Source organism: Abramis brama (assembly GCF_963993115.1).
Source record: "Abramis brama genome assembly, chromosome: 3".
NCBI lineage: Eukaryota > Metazoa > Chordata > Actinopteri > Cypriniformes > Leuciscidae > Abramis > Abramis brama.
Genome location: NC_139965.1, coordinates 18,987,276 through 19,002,033, shown reverse-complemented (window position 1 = coordinate 19,002,033; position 14,758 = coordinate 18,987,276). Strand labels below are relative to the sequence as shown.

General features: G+C 36.3%; 1 protein-coding gene across 3 annotated transcripts in view; it reads right to left on the bottom strand.

The window, feature by feature from the left end:
- Positions 1–14,758, bottom strand: part of efl1 (elongation factor like GTPase 1) — a 93,874-nt gene that overhangs the window by 53,386 nt on the left and 25,730 nt on the right. For 2 of the 3 annotated variants that reach the window (XM_084109215.1, XM_084109216.1), the window contains exons 13-15: positions 10,504–10,646; positions 9,527–9,693; positions 8,626–8,761 (exon numbers count right to left, since the gene is read on the bottom strand). In XM_084109215.1, the coding sequence (XP_083965341.1) occupies positions 8,626–8,761; positions 9,527–9,693; positions 10,504–10,646 (446 nt within the window). The remainder of the gene's footprint in view (positions 1–8,625; positions 8,762–9,526; positions 9,694–10,503; positions 10,647–14,758) is intronic. The other variant, XM_084109214.1, reaches the window with a different exon arrangement.

The following is a 14,758-nucleotide window of genomic DNA, read 5'->3' as shown; positions in this document are numbered from 1 at the left end:
ACCACAGGCATCTGTTAAATCCCATTCAAATATCAAATATCACAAAGAGCTTCTCAAGAAAGCAAAAATAAATGTGAGACTCAGCGAGAGTGAGATCGCTCCATAATTAATGACTTCATCTCCATTACAGAAATTCAGTTCTGCTCTTTAGGTTTCTTCACTTGATCATTAATAACAGTGAAATCGTTTAAGGTTTGTGTGTGTGTGTGTGTGTGTGTGTGTGTGTGTTGGGGTGGGGGGGGGGACACTTTCACATATTTTATGAGGATTTAATAATTGGATTTCCTGTTTGAGAAGGAACAAAGGCAGGCGGGTGGCTTTGAAGTGGGAAATGATGGTTCACTAGACAAGCTCTGCTGCATGTGTGTGCCATTATGAACTAGACCAGGGGGAAAGGCCACAGGAATGAATGACGTCATTTGATATAAATGAGAATCATTGTGCTTGTATTCCTGATGAGAGAGGCGACAGGATGCTTCTACAGTACAAAAGAGACTCTGACTTGGTCTATCTGTGATATACAACACAAACTTAGAGCGTTATCTTCTCTAAATACAGGTAATGCACATAACTAGGCAACCAATAACAATTACATATAAACATGAAACCATTTAAGTACAGATGTACTAAATTGCTGAAATGAAATCGACATTTAACATGTAGTTACCAAAGACTAATACTGCAGCAAAGTTCCAATAAGCAAAGTAGAGAAAGATAAAAAGAAGGTTTAGAGTAGACCATTGTCACAGAAAAATTAGCAAATTCCATAAAACTTCTGCGGTTTACTAGATTTGTAAACACTGCCAATCAGGGTTGACCAAAACTGAGAATTTAAGAATTGGCTTCCTTTCAATTTATGAGCTGGAATTTGAATAGAACTGCCCACACAGGTTGTTGAATTGGAATTCAAACTGACATAAAATTTTATTTGTTAAATTTAATTTATTATATTATTATTAGTGGTAGGCTGACATGTTAGTAGGCGCCAAGGCGAATATATCGGCTGATATTTGGTATGGTTTAATTAGTATTTTTGTTTGGCCGATAAGAGTCGGAAGCGGGACTTTTATTTTGACATCCCAGAGAAGCACAAATGCACAGGCGCTCCCATTCTCCATCTTCATTGGTTTACTGTCTTTGTTTAACAGTTTTGTCCTAACAACTGTAAGGCAAATGCTATAATACTTTTTCATATCGGCATTCAGCAAATATGCATTTTTAAACACGTTTTTCAATATCTCAATATTCAATGCCACAAACCTCACACACTTTGGCGAATCCAGTTGTTAGATGATCTAGTGTACATCCTGAATAAAAACACATGTACTTTGTGTATGATGGTCCCTGCTCCGCATTAGCCTTCAAAAAATCATCATGGTGACGAGTGGAGCATGAACTTGGTTTGAGAACAGATATATGTTAAATGTTCTATATTGCCGTACTCATTCAGAAACTGCTATGCTATGCTAATGCTAATACAGCATTGTGTTACCAATTAGCAAGTTAACATTTACTGAATTAGCCAAATAAAGCTAGCCAACTTTCCACTACCAAAAATATTTAAGTTGAGATTACATAACTTTAAGTTAAATGTATGAATTAGCTTACTCAAATATTTCAAGTTATGAGTAATTAAAATTTTAATCTGCCAGTTCTGCTTGAATTTCTTAACTTATAATTTTTATTCTAACTGGTTGCCTCGATTTGTTTTGTTTTTGTTTTCCAACTTATTCAGGTTTACAGTGTATAACCCTGGTGAAGAGAGGGGGGCAGTGACATCTATCACACTTAAGTTCTTCATTTCCTGTTTCTGTGGAGTTTCAGCACATGAAGGGAAGCATCAGTAAAAAAATTGTTTGTCCCTGTCTACACTATTTTTTATTGGCTCTTCTCCTTGGCTTTGTTTCGGGGCGGTATGGTAGTGTTAAGCATGTGCGTGTGATGTGGTAAGTCGAGTGGGCCTGTTTTTGACAGTGCGTCTGGTTTGAGTTTTGTCTTTAGGGGGTCCAGTCAGCCGAGAGCCAGGTCAAACAACGCTTTTAACCTGTCATGTGGTTTAAGGACAAATCTTTCATCCATATCTAAAGGCCTTCTTTTTTCCGTGCTCGCATTTGAACTCCTCCACACCTTGCTGCAAAACGAGCCCAATCAAGCAGGAATACAGACTTATCTACAATCAACATCCCCTCAAAGATTCAGTCACTGACCGCGAAGTTTACACTATAAAACAATGAAATGATGGCTAACACATGTCACAGACATAAGGCTGCAGACTAAAGATTTTCCTAGTCGACTAGTAGTCGTTTATGTTACAATTACCTTTATTCATTTAGCAGACGCTTTTATCCAAAGTGACCTACAACTAGAGAACACAAGCAATTCATCTTAAAGAGTGCTAGTAAAACAAAGCCCTTCATTTAAGCCATTAGTTGACTATCAAACGTTTATGATATCAATTTAATTACTTAAATATATACTGCCACTGAAAAATGGTTTGAGCTGAGGAAGAATATTATATGTAAGATTTCTAACTTAGGTCAACATTAATAATAAAGCATAAAATTGAGCCTTTATAATATAAATGAAGCACTCAAGCATACACAAAGCATGCAGGCAAAAGTAATAATTATGAATGTGTCTGAAAAAAAAAAGAAAGGAGACTGTCTGAACATAATAATAATTCATTAATAAACAAGTGTTTTCAGAGTTAGTGTCAGCTGCAGAGATGAAGTTGACGATGCAGACTCATCTTCACAGCCCTTTCAGTAGAGTAAAAAAAGTGTTTGTTAAAGAGTTATAAGCCATGAACCAAGCCAAACAGCTATGTGTCGAATCACAACAATATTTCAAGCAAAAAGTCAGATTAAAAAGACAAAGGTACAAGACAGTGTACTTAATGACTTTAGTGAGGGAAAGAACAACAATCCCATAAAGCATTGTGAACAGCATAATCTAATTAGATAGATAGATGGATAGATGGATAGATAGATAGATAGACAGATAGATAGATAGATAGATAGATAGATAGATAGATAGATAGATAGATAGATAGATAGATAGATAGATAGATAGATAGATGGATAGATGGATAGATGATGGATGGATAGATAGATAGATATATACACTGTAGATAGATACATGATAGATAGACACACGATAGATAGATATATAGATAGATCCGCTGTAGATAGATAGATAGATAGATAGATAGATAGATATAGATAGATAGATTGTAGATAGATCGATGCACTGTAGATAGATAGATAGATAGATATTTCAGTATTTTGAGATTGTTGGGAGATCAACTCGATTACGTCATTTGCAGAGCTTCATGGGAGTGGGTGGAGCTAAAGCGCTATTTTGGCGCGTTGGTATTTCTTCCGACTCTGACTGGGGTGAATTTTCTGTAAAGCTTAAAGTTTTTCACCAGGGATTCTGCTGTTAAACACAAATACATGTCTAACGCAGGACTACTACTACGGTTTCAAATGATAAGCCATGTTTGAGGTCGATGAGTGATAGGCAAACGTTTGGATTTCCAGCCCAACATAATTACGACACGGACCTGCCGTGTTAACAATCTGTCCAATACGGACTGCGTGACTGTGCCACTTCCTGTGGAGTTTATTTTTTCTGCAACCAACTTACTAATTAAAGTTTTGTCAACTAAGCCTCTAACGTTTAATCGACTATTAGGGAGCAGCCCTCCACAGAGACTTGCTGTTTCCTGACCTGACCTTCCTGCCATCTTCATTATAAAAGCATGCATTATCATTGATTCTCCACCCGTGTGTGTGTGACGTGCAAGCGCTCACTAAAGACCATTCAAATCTGGTTAGGGCTGTTCGTGGGCCTGATGCTCAAACTGAATTATGAAATAGTGTTCAGTAATGTCCACTCAAAGGCGTAGTGTTTTATTGACAAGTGCCTGCATTCCCCTTTTGAGCTAGCATTAGATGAGCATGTCAATACATTAATGCGCCCCTCCTTCATAATTTATTAAAATCTCATAAAATAAACAAGGACTGGGCAGTCGTTCAATGTACTGCCGCACAAACTGCAGAGAGACTCGAGCAATTCGAAGGCTTTGTCATGCAACTAAACACTTAAAATGTTATTGAATAAGGTGCTAAATCAAAACTGAGAATAATTATACACTTTCATGGCAATAAAAGCTTCAAACATGAATAATCTATGACTACCAATAAAGCTCAATACAAGTGTTACCGGTTTACAAGCACAATGTGTTCTAGTAAATATGCTTGTGAAGTTAAGTCTTGTATAACAAACCCTGAATTACCCGAAACAAATATCTCCGAGATGTTCAGCCATTTAAATGACAAACATAAAATAAGACTACATATGACCAGAACTAGAAAAAAGCACTTCAACAAAACTGTCTATGAAAAAACAATAATAATATAAAATGGTCATCAGAAATGGGCCAACTGGTAATAAATTTACACTGAGCCCAAACTACAAAGTGTAACAATTAAACTTCATATGTCGACTGGATTCAGTAGGATTAGCTGAATATTTTCTCTGTCACTGTATGTGGAACATGAAACAACCCCCCCCCCCAAACAACTAGTGAGTAGTTCAATCCATTATTTTATTTTGCTTCAAAGTCAACTGTGTTGATAAATAGGTTTAAAGTGAATTAAAAGGCTATACTTTCAGTGTCACATGTGCAGTGTGAATTATGCCACCTGCTAATATGGGTGCAGAGCTGTGTAAAACAGGCCTGTGTGATAAAATGAGTTATATCCAATATTTCAACTTCTTTCAAAACCAAGTCAAGCTGGTAAACTCTGTATGATACTAGAGCATACTAGGAAAGAAACCCACCCACAGAAATTTTATTGCATAACCAGAATATCATCAGCCTATATAGAAGTTCCAACATTACAATGACAATGTAAACAACTTTATAGCTCAAATCACGGAAGTGGAAGTGCTTTAACAAAAAAAACAATCTGCACCCGAATTGATTAATAACTAAGAAATGATATGAAACACAGCTGGTTGGTGAGATAGTATATACTGTGTAGCAGCAGAAATTTACCAATGATAATTTAATGGTTATTTATTATACAAAAAATGTCCTGCATAAGTAACTATAGTGGAATACACACCATTACTACTTTACGACATAGAATTACTCATACTGTAACATTAAATTTAGATCACACTGCCTAGTTCTAATATTAACGTAGATATAAATAATTAATAACCAAATTGTTAATGTATCAATCCAATGATCTAAAGTACTGATGCATTATGACAAGAAAAAACTAAACAAAACACAATATCTAATTGTTTGGCCACGATTTAATACCACATTAGAAAACAAGAGTCAAATGTGCATTAAAGAGGTGACTGAGGTTTTGGAATGAGGAATGAGAAATGAGAAATGAGAAATGAGAAATGGAAATGTAGTCTCATCAGCGCATTACCCACACACACATCTATGATGTTAGGAACGCTGAGAATCATAAATTAGATTTAATTGCTCCTGCCTCTATCTGGACGCTGACTCAGAACTATGGGAGTCTTGGATGAGAATCACACAGCCCTTCCAGTGTTAGATGACGAGCCAGAGCGCCTCTTTACCACTGAGGTGAAGACCACAGCAGATTATAAATGCAATCCATCTTATGTTGCAGCCTGACTCTGTTGTTTAGGAATGTTAGTGAACCGATGGCTAGTGAAGTTAGACTGGGTAAACCCAGCCCGATCTGCCGGCGATTTGATTTCGCCCTGCAGCTCAGGCTGGAAACCTGTACATTTTTCTATCCTGCTTCCGTTACAAATCTGCGGGGACTAATCACAAACTGGCTTATCCACCTGGCGCGCTATTGGCTCTCACACGACCGACAATCCAATTCCTTTTAACCTCTCGACGATGCTCAATGGCTTCTTTGGTTTAGCAAACAAATCATTTGAGTGGGTGTAAATACCACTCACTTTCATGTTTTTTTTGCACAACCTGCAAAAATCGCTCAATGCCATTGCTGCTTCTGCAAACCGCTGATCAATGCTACAAACCAACACGTTTGTTGACACGTTTCTTGCCAGGAGTTTTCGCTGCAAAGTACGTCACCCGGATCATTGATCTGATTGGTTGAAGGACTAGCCAATTGCGTACAGAGTCATTTGATGTAGTAGAAAATACAGAGCAGACTCCCCAGACCTATGTTCAATCTTAAAAGATTGATTATAGTGAAGTATCACAAAAGCCTGAAAGCTTGTTGATACGAGAATAACAGTCTTTAACCTCCTGTCATCCTACACAGACAGACAGACACACACACACACATTTTTGGGGATGATCCCCCCCTCCCCCTCATCGTCATGTTCAAGAAACTAGTTTGAGATGATTTGAGCTTTGTGACATTGTGCGTTATCCTGCTGTAAGTAGCCATCATAAGATGGGAACACTATGGTCATAAAGGGATGGACATGGTCAGCCAAAATTCTCAATTGGTACTAAGGGGCCCAAAGTGTTTCAAGAAAATATACCCCACATTGCACCACCACCAGCCTGAACGGTTCATACAAGGCAGGACAGATCCATAATTTCATGTTGTTTAAGGCAAATTCTGACCGTATCATCTGAATGTTGCAGCAGAAAACGAGACTCATCAGACCAGGCAACATTTTTCAAATCTTCTATTGCCCAATTTTGGTGAGCCCGTGTGAATTGCAGCTTCAGTTCCCTGTTCTTAGCTGACAGGAGTGGCACTCGGTGTGTTCTTCTGCTGCTGTAGCCCATCTGCTTGTTCGACATCTTGTGCGTTCAGACTTTTTTTCTGACCATTCGCTGTAAACCCTAGAGATGGTTGTGCGTGAAAATCACAGTAGATCAGCAGCTTCTAAAATATTCAGACCAGCCAGTCTGGCATCAACAACCATGCCACATTCAAATTCACTAGAATCAGCTTTCTTCCCTAATCTGATGCTCAGTTTGAACTTCAGAAGATGATCCTCTGAATGCCTAAATGCATTGAGTTGCTGCCATGTGATTGGCTGATTAGATATTCAAGTTACCGAGCAGTTGAACAGGTGTATCTTATAAACTGGCTGGTGAGTGTATATATATATTTGTGAATAAAAAATATAACATGTATGTATTGTTTTTATATAAACACTTTTTGAATTTATTATTCAAAAAATATTTTATATATATATATATATATATATATATATATATATATATATATAAAAGAGCAATTCCAAACAAACAAACAAATAAATAACAGTTTTTCTACAAATGTCCGGATATCAGTCAATCATAATCGACTTTGAAAATTCATTCAGATTAGATTTTTATTTATTTAAATAAAATTAATAATTATATTTATTTACATATGAATAAATATTCTTTTACATATGAATTCATATTCTCCATTCACAACTAGTTTCTCTTAAATGCTGATGACATTAAAATTAAGACTTTAAAAAAGTATAGACTTTATGCCTTTTATAAAGTATAGATAAAAAAAAGCCTCTTAATCATTACTTATGGTCCACTAGAAGTGTGGTGGTGTATGTGTCTATAGAGACACTGCCCATTGTGCCTGTATTTTGATATTTTCTTCTTGAATTCCTGTGCTTGGGACGTTTCTGGGCTGCAGCCTTTAGGCAGTGGGTGTGTCGCCCCAGCTAATAACAACATGCGGCTAAAGTGAGGGTGGGACTTTATCATCTGTGTCTGAAGCATGTGTCTCGACACAAAAACAGTTTGCTAATGTTGCTATTGCTCTGTTAACTGCTATCTGTAACTCAACAGATTACTAGGCATTGCAATTATGTTTTTATGAAGACACGTAATTATTGTTTATTAGCGAGCTAATAAGAAGGTGAATATTAAAACTGATGCATGGGCTAACCTCAAGGCGATGACTCTAGCAAAACAAATCATCATTAGGAGGTGGTCTAAAGACTGCATGACACAAGCTGCCTGTGTGAAGAATAGCATTTTGAAGAAAGCCATAGCTGTTTGTAATCTTTTGTGTTTGTTGAGGCTGAAGGAAACTTGAATGAGGAATGAGGGGGGGAATCAGGAATTGTTGAACCAAGTCGTCATTTTGAACAGTATTTTGAGCTAAAGCCTGCAGGATAATTTAGTCCTACTTTGATGCATATTTGGTGTTGAAACATTTCTGACTGTAAACACAGACAAAACAGAGATGATGAAAAATATCTGCCAAAATGTCCCAATTCAACCCATGTTGCCAGGGCAACAAACTCCTATAAGTCAAAACTACCTCGAGAAGAATTTTCTTCTCTTGATAGAATGAATCACTGGTTGTTTATGGGGCCACGTTTAAGCTCTGTTCCAAAACCTAGAGATGCCTTCCTGTCTACACACTGTAGGCAACTGACTTCTAAGGCAGCATCTTGACAAAAATGAAACCTTTCAAGGAACTTATATTGCTATATATACACATAATTCAACCATGCAAAACCATATATCATACAAAAATATAACCAGAAATAGAGTTTTGTCTTCGAGAAGGTGAAAGTCACTCTGAAACTGTACTATAAACCAAAAGACTAATACTAAAAACAAATCCATCTGGAACCTGTGAAGAGGAACACTGAGGAAAACAGATGACCTACCGAGAACATTTCCTGAGGGAACTTCCTCCAGTTCTTCCAGCTCGCGGCCCATCAGCAGGTAGAGGCTGTCTATGGTACAGCAGGCCATGTGGGGGATGCTGGGTAAAGCATCAGCTACTGAACAACCCTCAGGAAGCTACAGGAGAAAATGATCAACAAAACGCCCACATCAGCATCAGGACTATATAATATATTGTACTGCTACTGATGTGCCTAACAAATGGATTTTTCTGAAAAATGGAAATTAGTAATTATAGCCATTCAACATTACAGTATAATTTAAATTATATATATATATATATATTTTTTTTTTTTTTTTACATTTAATAGGCTAAAAATATAACTCAACAACAAATTGAAATTTCACTTTTAATCTTCACATAAACTCTGTAATAAATATCACATTTAGCTGTGCCTTTAACAAATTCTTTGTCTAAAATCTATCTATCTATCAGCCTGCCTATCTATATGTGTGTGTGTATATGTATGTATGTATTTATGTATGTGTATACACGCACACATATATATCATTGCAATTTTTGACCAACCCATGCAGCCCGGAATCACCTTTGTTTCAGTGGATGTTACCGCTCCTAATTTGACGACTCTTCTAATGGCTGATGATGGTGGAGCTTTATGCAAATTAATCTCAGAGACTTCAACGAATGTCTCAATAAGTCGTATAATAGTTTCTCGGTAATAATGTGACAATTAGCTCCAGACAGCTTCAAACATGAGGAAATTAATTGGAAATGAACCTGAACGAGGCAGTTCATTTACCCGAGTTCAAGTTCACCAGGGTTAAGGATTATTAATTGTGTGATGATTATGTTATGAATTGCATTAATTCTTGGATAAAGAAACCGTCTGCAGTTATTAAGACAGACAAACAGCTGCTCACCACTCTGAGCGCCAGTGATGGATCGTATTTGGGTCCGAGCACAAACACCTTTTGGCCTTTTCTGACGACACCGCTGTAGACTCGTGCAAAGGCCACAAAATGTTCTTTGTTTTCCTCCTCCACTGCAGTTTTGACCGAAAGAGCCTCTGTCTGCGCACACAGAGCATCTGCAGAACACACAAACATACAAAATAAAGTTGATGAATACTTCAGAGTAAATATAAAAGATTTTAAACAGGACCTATTATGCCTTTTTACATTTTCAACTTTCTTGTGTTGCTGTTTGAGCTAGAAACAGGTCTCAAAGTTACAAAACACAAAGAGAAAAACTCCCTTTGGAGTGACTTTGTGTTTTGTAACTCTTCTCCCTGAAACGCCTCCATTGTAGTCTTGAGTTTTCTTCCAGGAACGAACACATCACAATATTCCTCATTTAAATAATTCCTGCACAAGACATATGCAAAAAAAAAAAAAGGGCTGAGGCCTGGTTGAGTTGCGTTAGTAGTGTATTGAAACTCGTTGTTATGGTAATGTCATTACATTTCCCAAACACACTCAAAGCGGTTGACTAATCACAACACACTGGTCCAACCGACCAATCAGAGCACATTGCGCTTTCCAGACAAAGGGGGTTCATAGAGACCAGAACTAAACAGAGAGATACTGACAGACTGGGAAGAGAGGTGCTGCAACAATGGAAATATGTGAAAAATAAGGTGTTTTTTTAACATTCAAGCATGAAAACCTATTCTAGTAAACCCCCAAAAACCAAATCAAGACTTTGTAAAAGAGCTTAATACTGTAGGTTCTCTTTAATTGAATATCAAATAAAGAAGCCTCCAAATACTGTCAAAGAAATGAACATACCATAATAGTTTGATATGCACCATTGCCTGTGCCAAACACGCCTCTTTTACTCATTCACTGTCACACACACACATCATTAAACAGATTCAGTTCTTGGTCTGTGACACTACCGATGGCTGGGGCTGCTGGGGCTGAAGTACCTCCAGCATCAGCTGACCCGGGGCTTTCTGCACTCTGATTGGCAGCTTGTCTCTCGGCGTGACGCTGTCTGGCCAGTTCTCTTCTCTGGGCGATCTCCTCCTGAGTCAACGGCCTGAAAGTACAAAAAACATCACAAATCATAACGGTTGTGAACCACAGAAGTCTGAGCACTTGGCAAGATCACAACTGCACAGTGGGCTACATTGTTTTCTGTTACTATTATTAATTCTCTAATTCTCATGAATTCCAGGAAAGACATTTCTTAAACTCTGACATTTGCCAACAGATCACTGCGCAATTTTATTTCATTGTATAGCACATTATAATTCCAATGCCAAATATACTGATTATATAGTTTATCAGCATTCACAACATACAATGCTGTTCATGTTTTATCCTGCATTTAGTCTGAAATAAAATTGTCATATATATCATTCATTTAACATGAAAATGTCCGTACAAATGATTAAAAAAGTTATTTTGGACCAGTGTAGGCCTATGTAACATAAAATCTTTTTTTTTTAATAGCCAAACGTTTTTTGTGCCAGCTATTATCACACACATTCAATTTCAAAAGCAAAGATAAGTGAACTGATTCATCATTTCTATTTCAAAAAGAAGCAGACACGCCATACGAACAAAATGGAGCTGCAGACAAGCTTAAATAGAACACCAAACTCTTACAATTGTTTAACTTGAAGATATAAATCTTAAAGTGAAACTGGTTGGAAAGAATCTGGCTCAGTTCTCAACATACCAAAAATGTACCAAGGAGTTACCATAGCTTGAAACTAGCCAGCATCAAGCGCTAATAATGTGCTTTTATGCTCCCAAGCAGTAGATCCAATAGAAGATTTAAACCATGTTTGCCTCCAAACTGCTGCCACATTTATTAAGGGCCCTTCTAAAGCAGGGTGATGGCTCCATCTGAGAAGATGAACGATTGTTACAGACGACAGACAGCCAACAACTGTGATTTATTTTGCTTTATATCCAAATATAGATCCTATGCGGTTACACGGCATAATTGCCGAAACATTACCGGTCAAATGATTGTGGAGTTCATCAAGTTTTCTTTTTATGACGCTGCAAAACACTTGCCAAACAAGCTGTAATTGGTAACAAAAGTTTCAGCTCAGTATTGACTGAAGCAATGCGTGTAGTATGGCTGACTCAATAGAGTTATGATTCTTAAGAATGATTGTCAAACTAAATATTATACGTTTATTATAGTTTATATAAAGTTATTCTATTTTATATATATTTTGTGTGATTGTGTTATTTTTTAGCAAATAAAAAAAAAAAAATAATAATAAAAAAGGGTTGCAGTGGTCACTCAGTAGGGACTATCTACAGTAGTTTTGGCACCAAACTTATATTTCCCATAAATGAAAAAAAAAACATTTCATTCTTGTCAATCATTGCATTTACTGCAGTGAATTAAATACCAGATGGGATTTGTGTCTTTAATGCTAGGAAAATGTAACGGGACAAAGCGTACCTTATTCATGGAAAGTGTTGGCTGTAACTTAAGCTATATGATGATTTGAGAGAACACTGCCATGTTGAAATATTAATTACGATTTTGGGGTGCATAAATTACATCAAAACAGGATGCAGTCCAGAGGAAAACCTCAACTTCTTAAAGCTGTGTTTTATGCAATAGCAACTACAATTGTGAATTTGACCATAAATCAACTGATTTGGGTCTCAATTACACTCAATAGATTTTTACCCACTTTCCCCCTTTTGACTTCCGCTCCATCAGTGCTTCAATCATGTTGTGCGTCCCAAGTGCTTTATATCAGTCCTCCTCCGAATTGTAATGTTTTCCTTTTCAAAGGTCTGAATGTTTCGCTTATTGGCAATAATGGAAACAGCATGAAGCTCATTTACAAGCTCGGCCACTGTGGTCATGAAGTAATGGGTACAGAACATTACGGCCAAGTCTTTAAAAACCACAAGCGGGATTGTTTTTTTAATATTCTCAAAGGGAGAAAAAAGATGATAGAGGAATGGAAATATAAATTGTTTCTAAATCTGCACACACAAAACACATAATCTACTCACAAAACACACTTCATCAGTTTTCAGCATGCAAGACATTAAACTACAGATGGTTTCCATTGAAAACAATTGTTAAGATGGAGATTTGTGAATCGAATATCTACATTTTGCAATGTATAAAATTACATTTGAAATACAATAAATATGTTATATAAACAATTAGATATATGCCCAAATCATATAAATAACTGATGGTCTCAAGAAAACCCAAGTTCGAACCTGACCAACCTCCACTGTTCTAATAAAGAATAGTATAAACATTGACTACTTTGCGTTATCAAAAATAAGCACAACTATGTAATATGATTACAAAACCTTTTATATTTTTTAAAATATAAAATGTTTAATAATATTTAAATAAAGGGTGAAGATGTCAATTTTCCTAGGCTGGACATCACTTTTGGCCACTACTGTACATTAACATTTGCAAGGTTACATACACTCTATATGTGACCCTGGATCACAAAACCAGTCACAAGTCGCAAGGGTATATTTGTGGCAATGGCCAACAATACATTGCATGGGTCAAAATTATCGATTTTTCTTTTATGCCAAAAATCATAAGGATATTAAGATCATGTTCCATGAAGATATTTTGTCAATTTCCTACCGTAAATATATAAAACATTTATTTTTGTGAATGAATGCAGCAAATTCACGAACAGAAATGGACAACTATAAAGGCGATTTTCTCAAATGTTTTGATTTTTTTGCACCCTCAGATTCCAGATTTTCAAATAGCTTTATCTCAGCCAAATATTATCCTATACATATCCACCATACTGCTATTCCAATGAGTAACATTGTTTATTGCATAATCATCAATGTCTTTGCATGAGCACTGAACAGCCCAACCAATTTTCTGCCTACCGACTGCCTTGTGCCATTAATAAAAGCCCCCAGCACCAGCAGCCAATCAGGCAAGCCAACATATTAACATTGCATGCAGTGTGTGTGTAAGAGTGGCTGACAACACTCCCACACGCCAAATCTCATACCACACACACACTGACCCAAATTGATCATTGCTATGGCAACCCCAAAGGTGGAGGAATGCATTTGAGCTTTGCAGGTTTCATGATGCAGTTCATTCAACTGGGAAAAAAAGAGAGGAAAAAATAGCAGACTTGACCCGAGTATATGTCAGAGGTGTGCGCCATTCAATCCCTTAAAGTCAACTGAGGTGGCAGGCAGGATGCAAATCTGAACCGAAGAACGCAAAGAAAGAAATGCAAAACTACTTGTATTTTTTAATGTTCAAATAGAGCAATATATATATAAAAGTTTTGAGTCTGTAAGAATTTTTCATGTTTTTGAAAGTAGTCTATTATACTCACAAAGGCTGTTGATAAAAATAGAGTAAAAACAGTAATATTGTGAAATATTATCTCAATTTACAATAACTGTTTACCATTTAAATATATTTTAATATGTAATTATTCCTGTGAAAAAGCTGAATTTTCAGCATCATTACTCCAGTGTCACATGATCCTTTAGAAATCATTATAATATGCTGATTTGCTGCTTAAGAAACATTTATTATTATTTTTGTGGAAAATTTTCTTTTTTTTCCAGAATTATTTGATGGATAAAGTTCAAAAGAACAGAACATTGTGTAACAATATAAATGCCTTTACTCATAGCATAAAGACATATGGATTATAAATAAATAAATAATTCTGTACATTTATCTTCCAACGTCCTGTGGGAAATGACCAATCGGATTTAAATCCACACCGATGAATTGAAAGGAAAAATCCATTTTAAAATGTTTTTGTTGAAAATCTGGATATGTAGGAAGGAATTATATTCAGGATCCACAAGGGATTTTTAATAAATACTTCAAAATGACAACAAAAACATAAAGTCCCTTAGTGCCACGCTGAAGAATAAAAAATAAATAATTCATATTCTCTAAATCAAAAAATCAAAAAAAAAGTATACCCATACTCCTCCTGGCATGTTTCATATGAACACAGAGCTCGAAAACTCACAAAACGAACATCAACAGAAGCTTCTATCAAATCAAGACAAAAGATCAAATAAACTACAAGTAGCAATGCTGCTTATGCCAAAGTCTCCCTCCAGCGCAGGATATCTGGGTTTGCTTAAATAACACTGTTTTGATATGTAAAGGCTGGAACAGTGCCTTTGAAA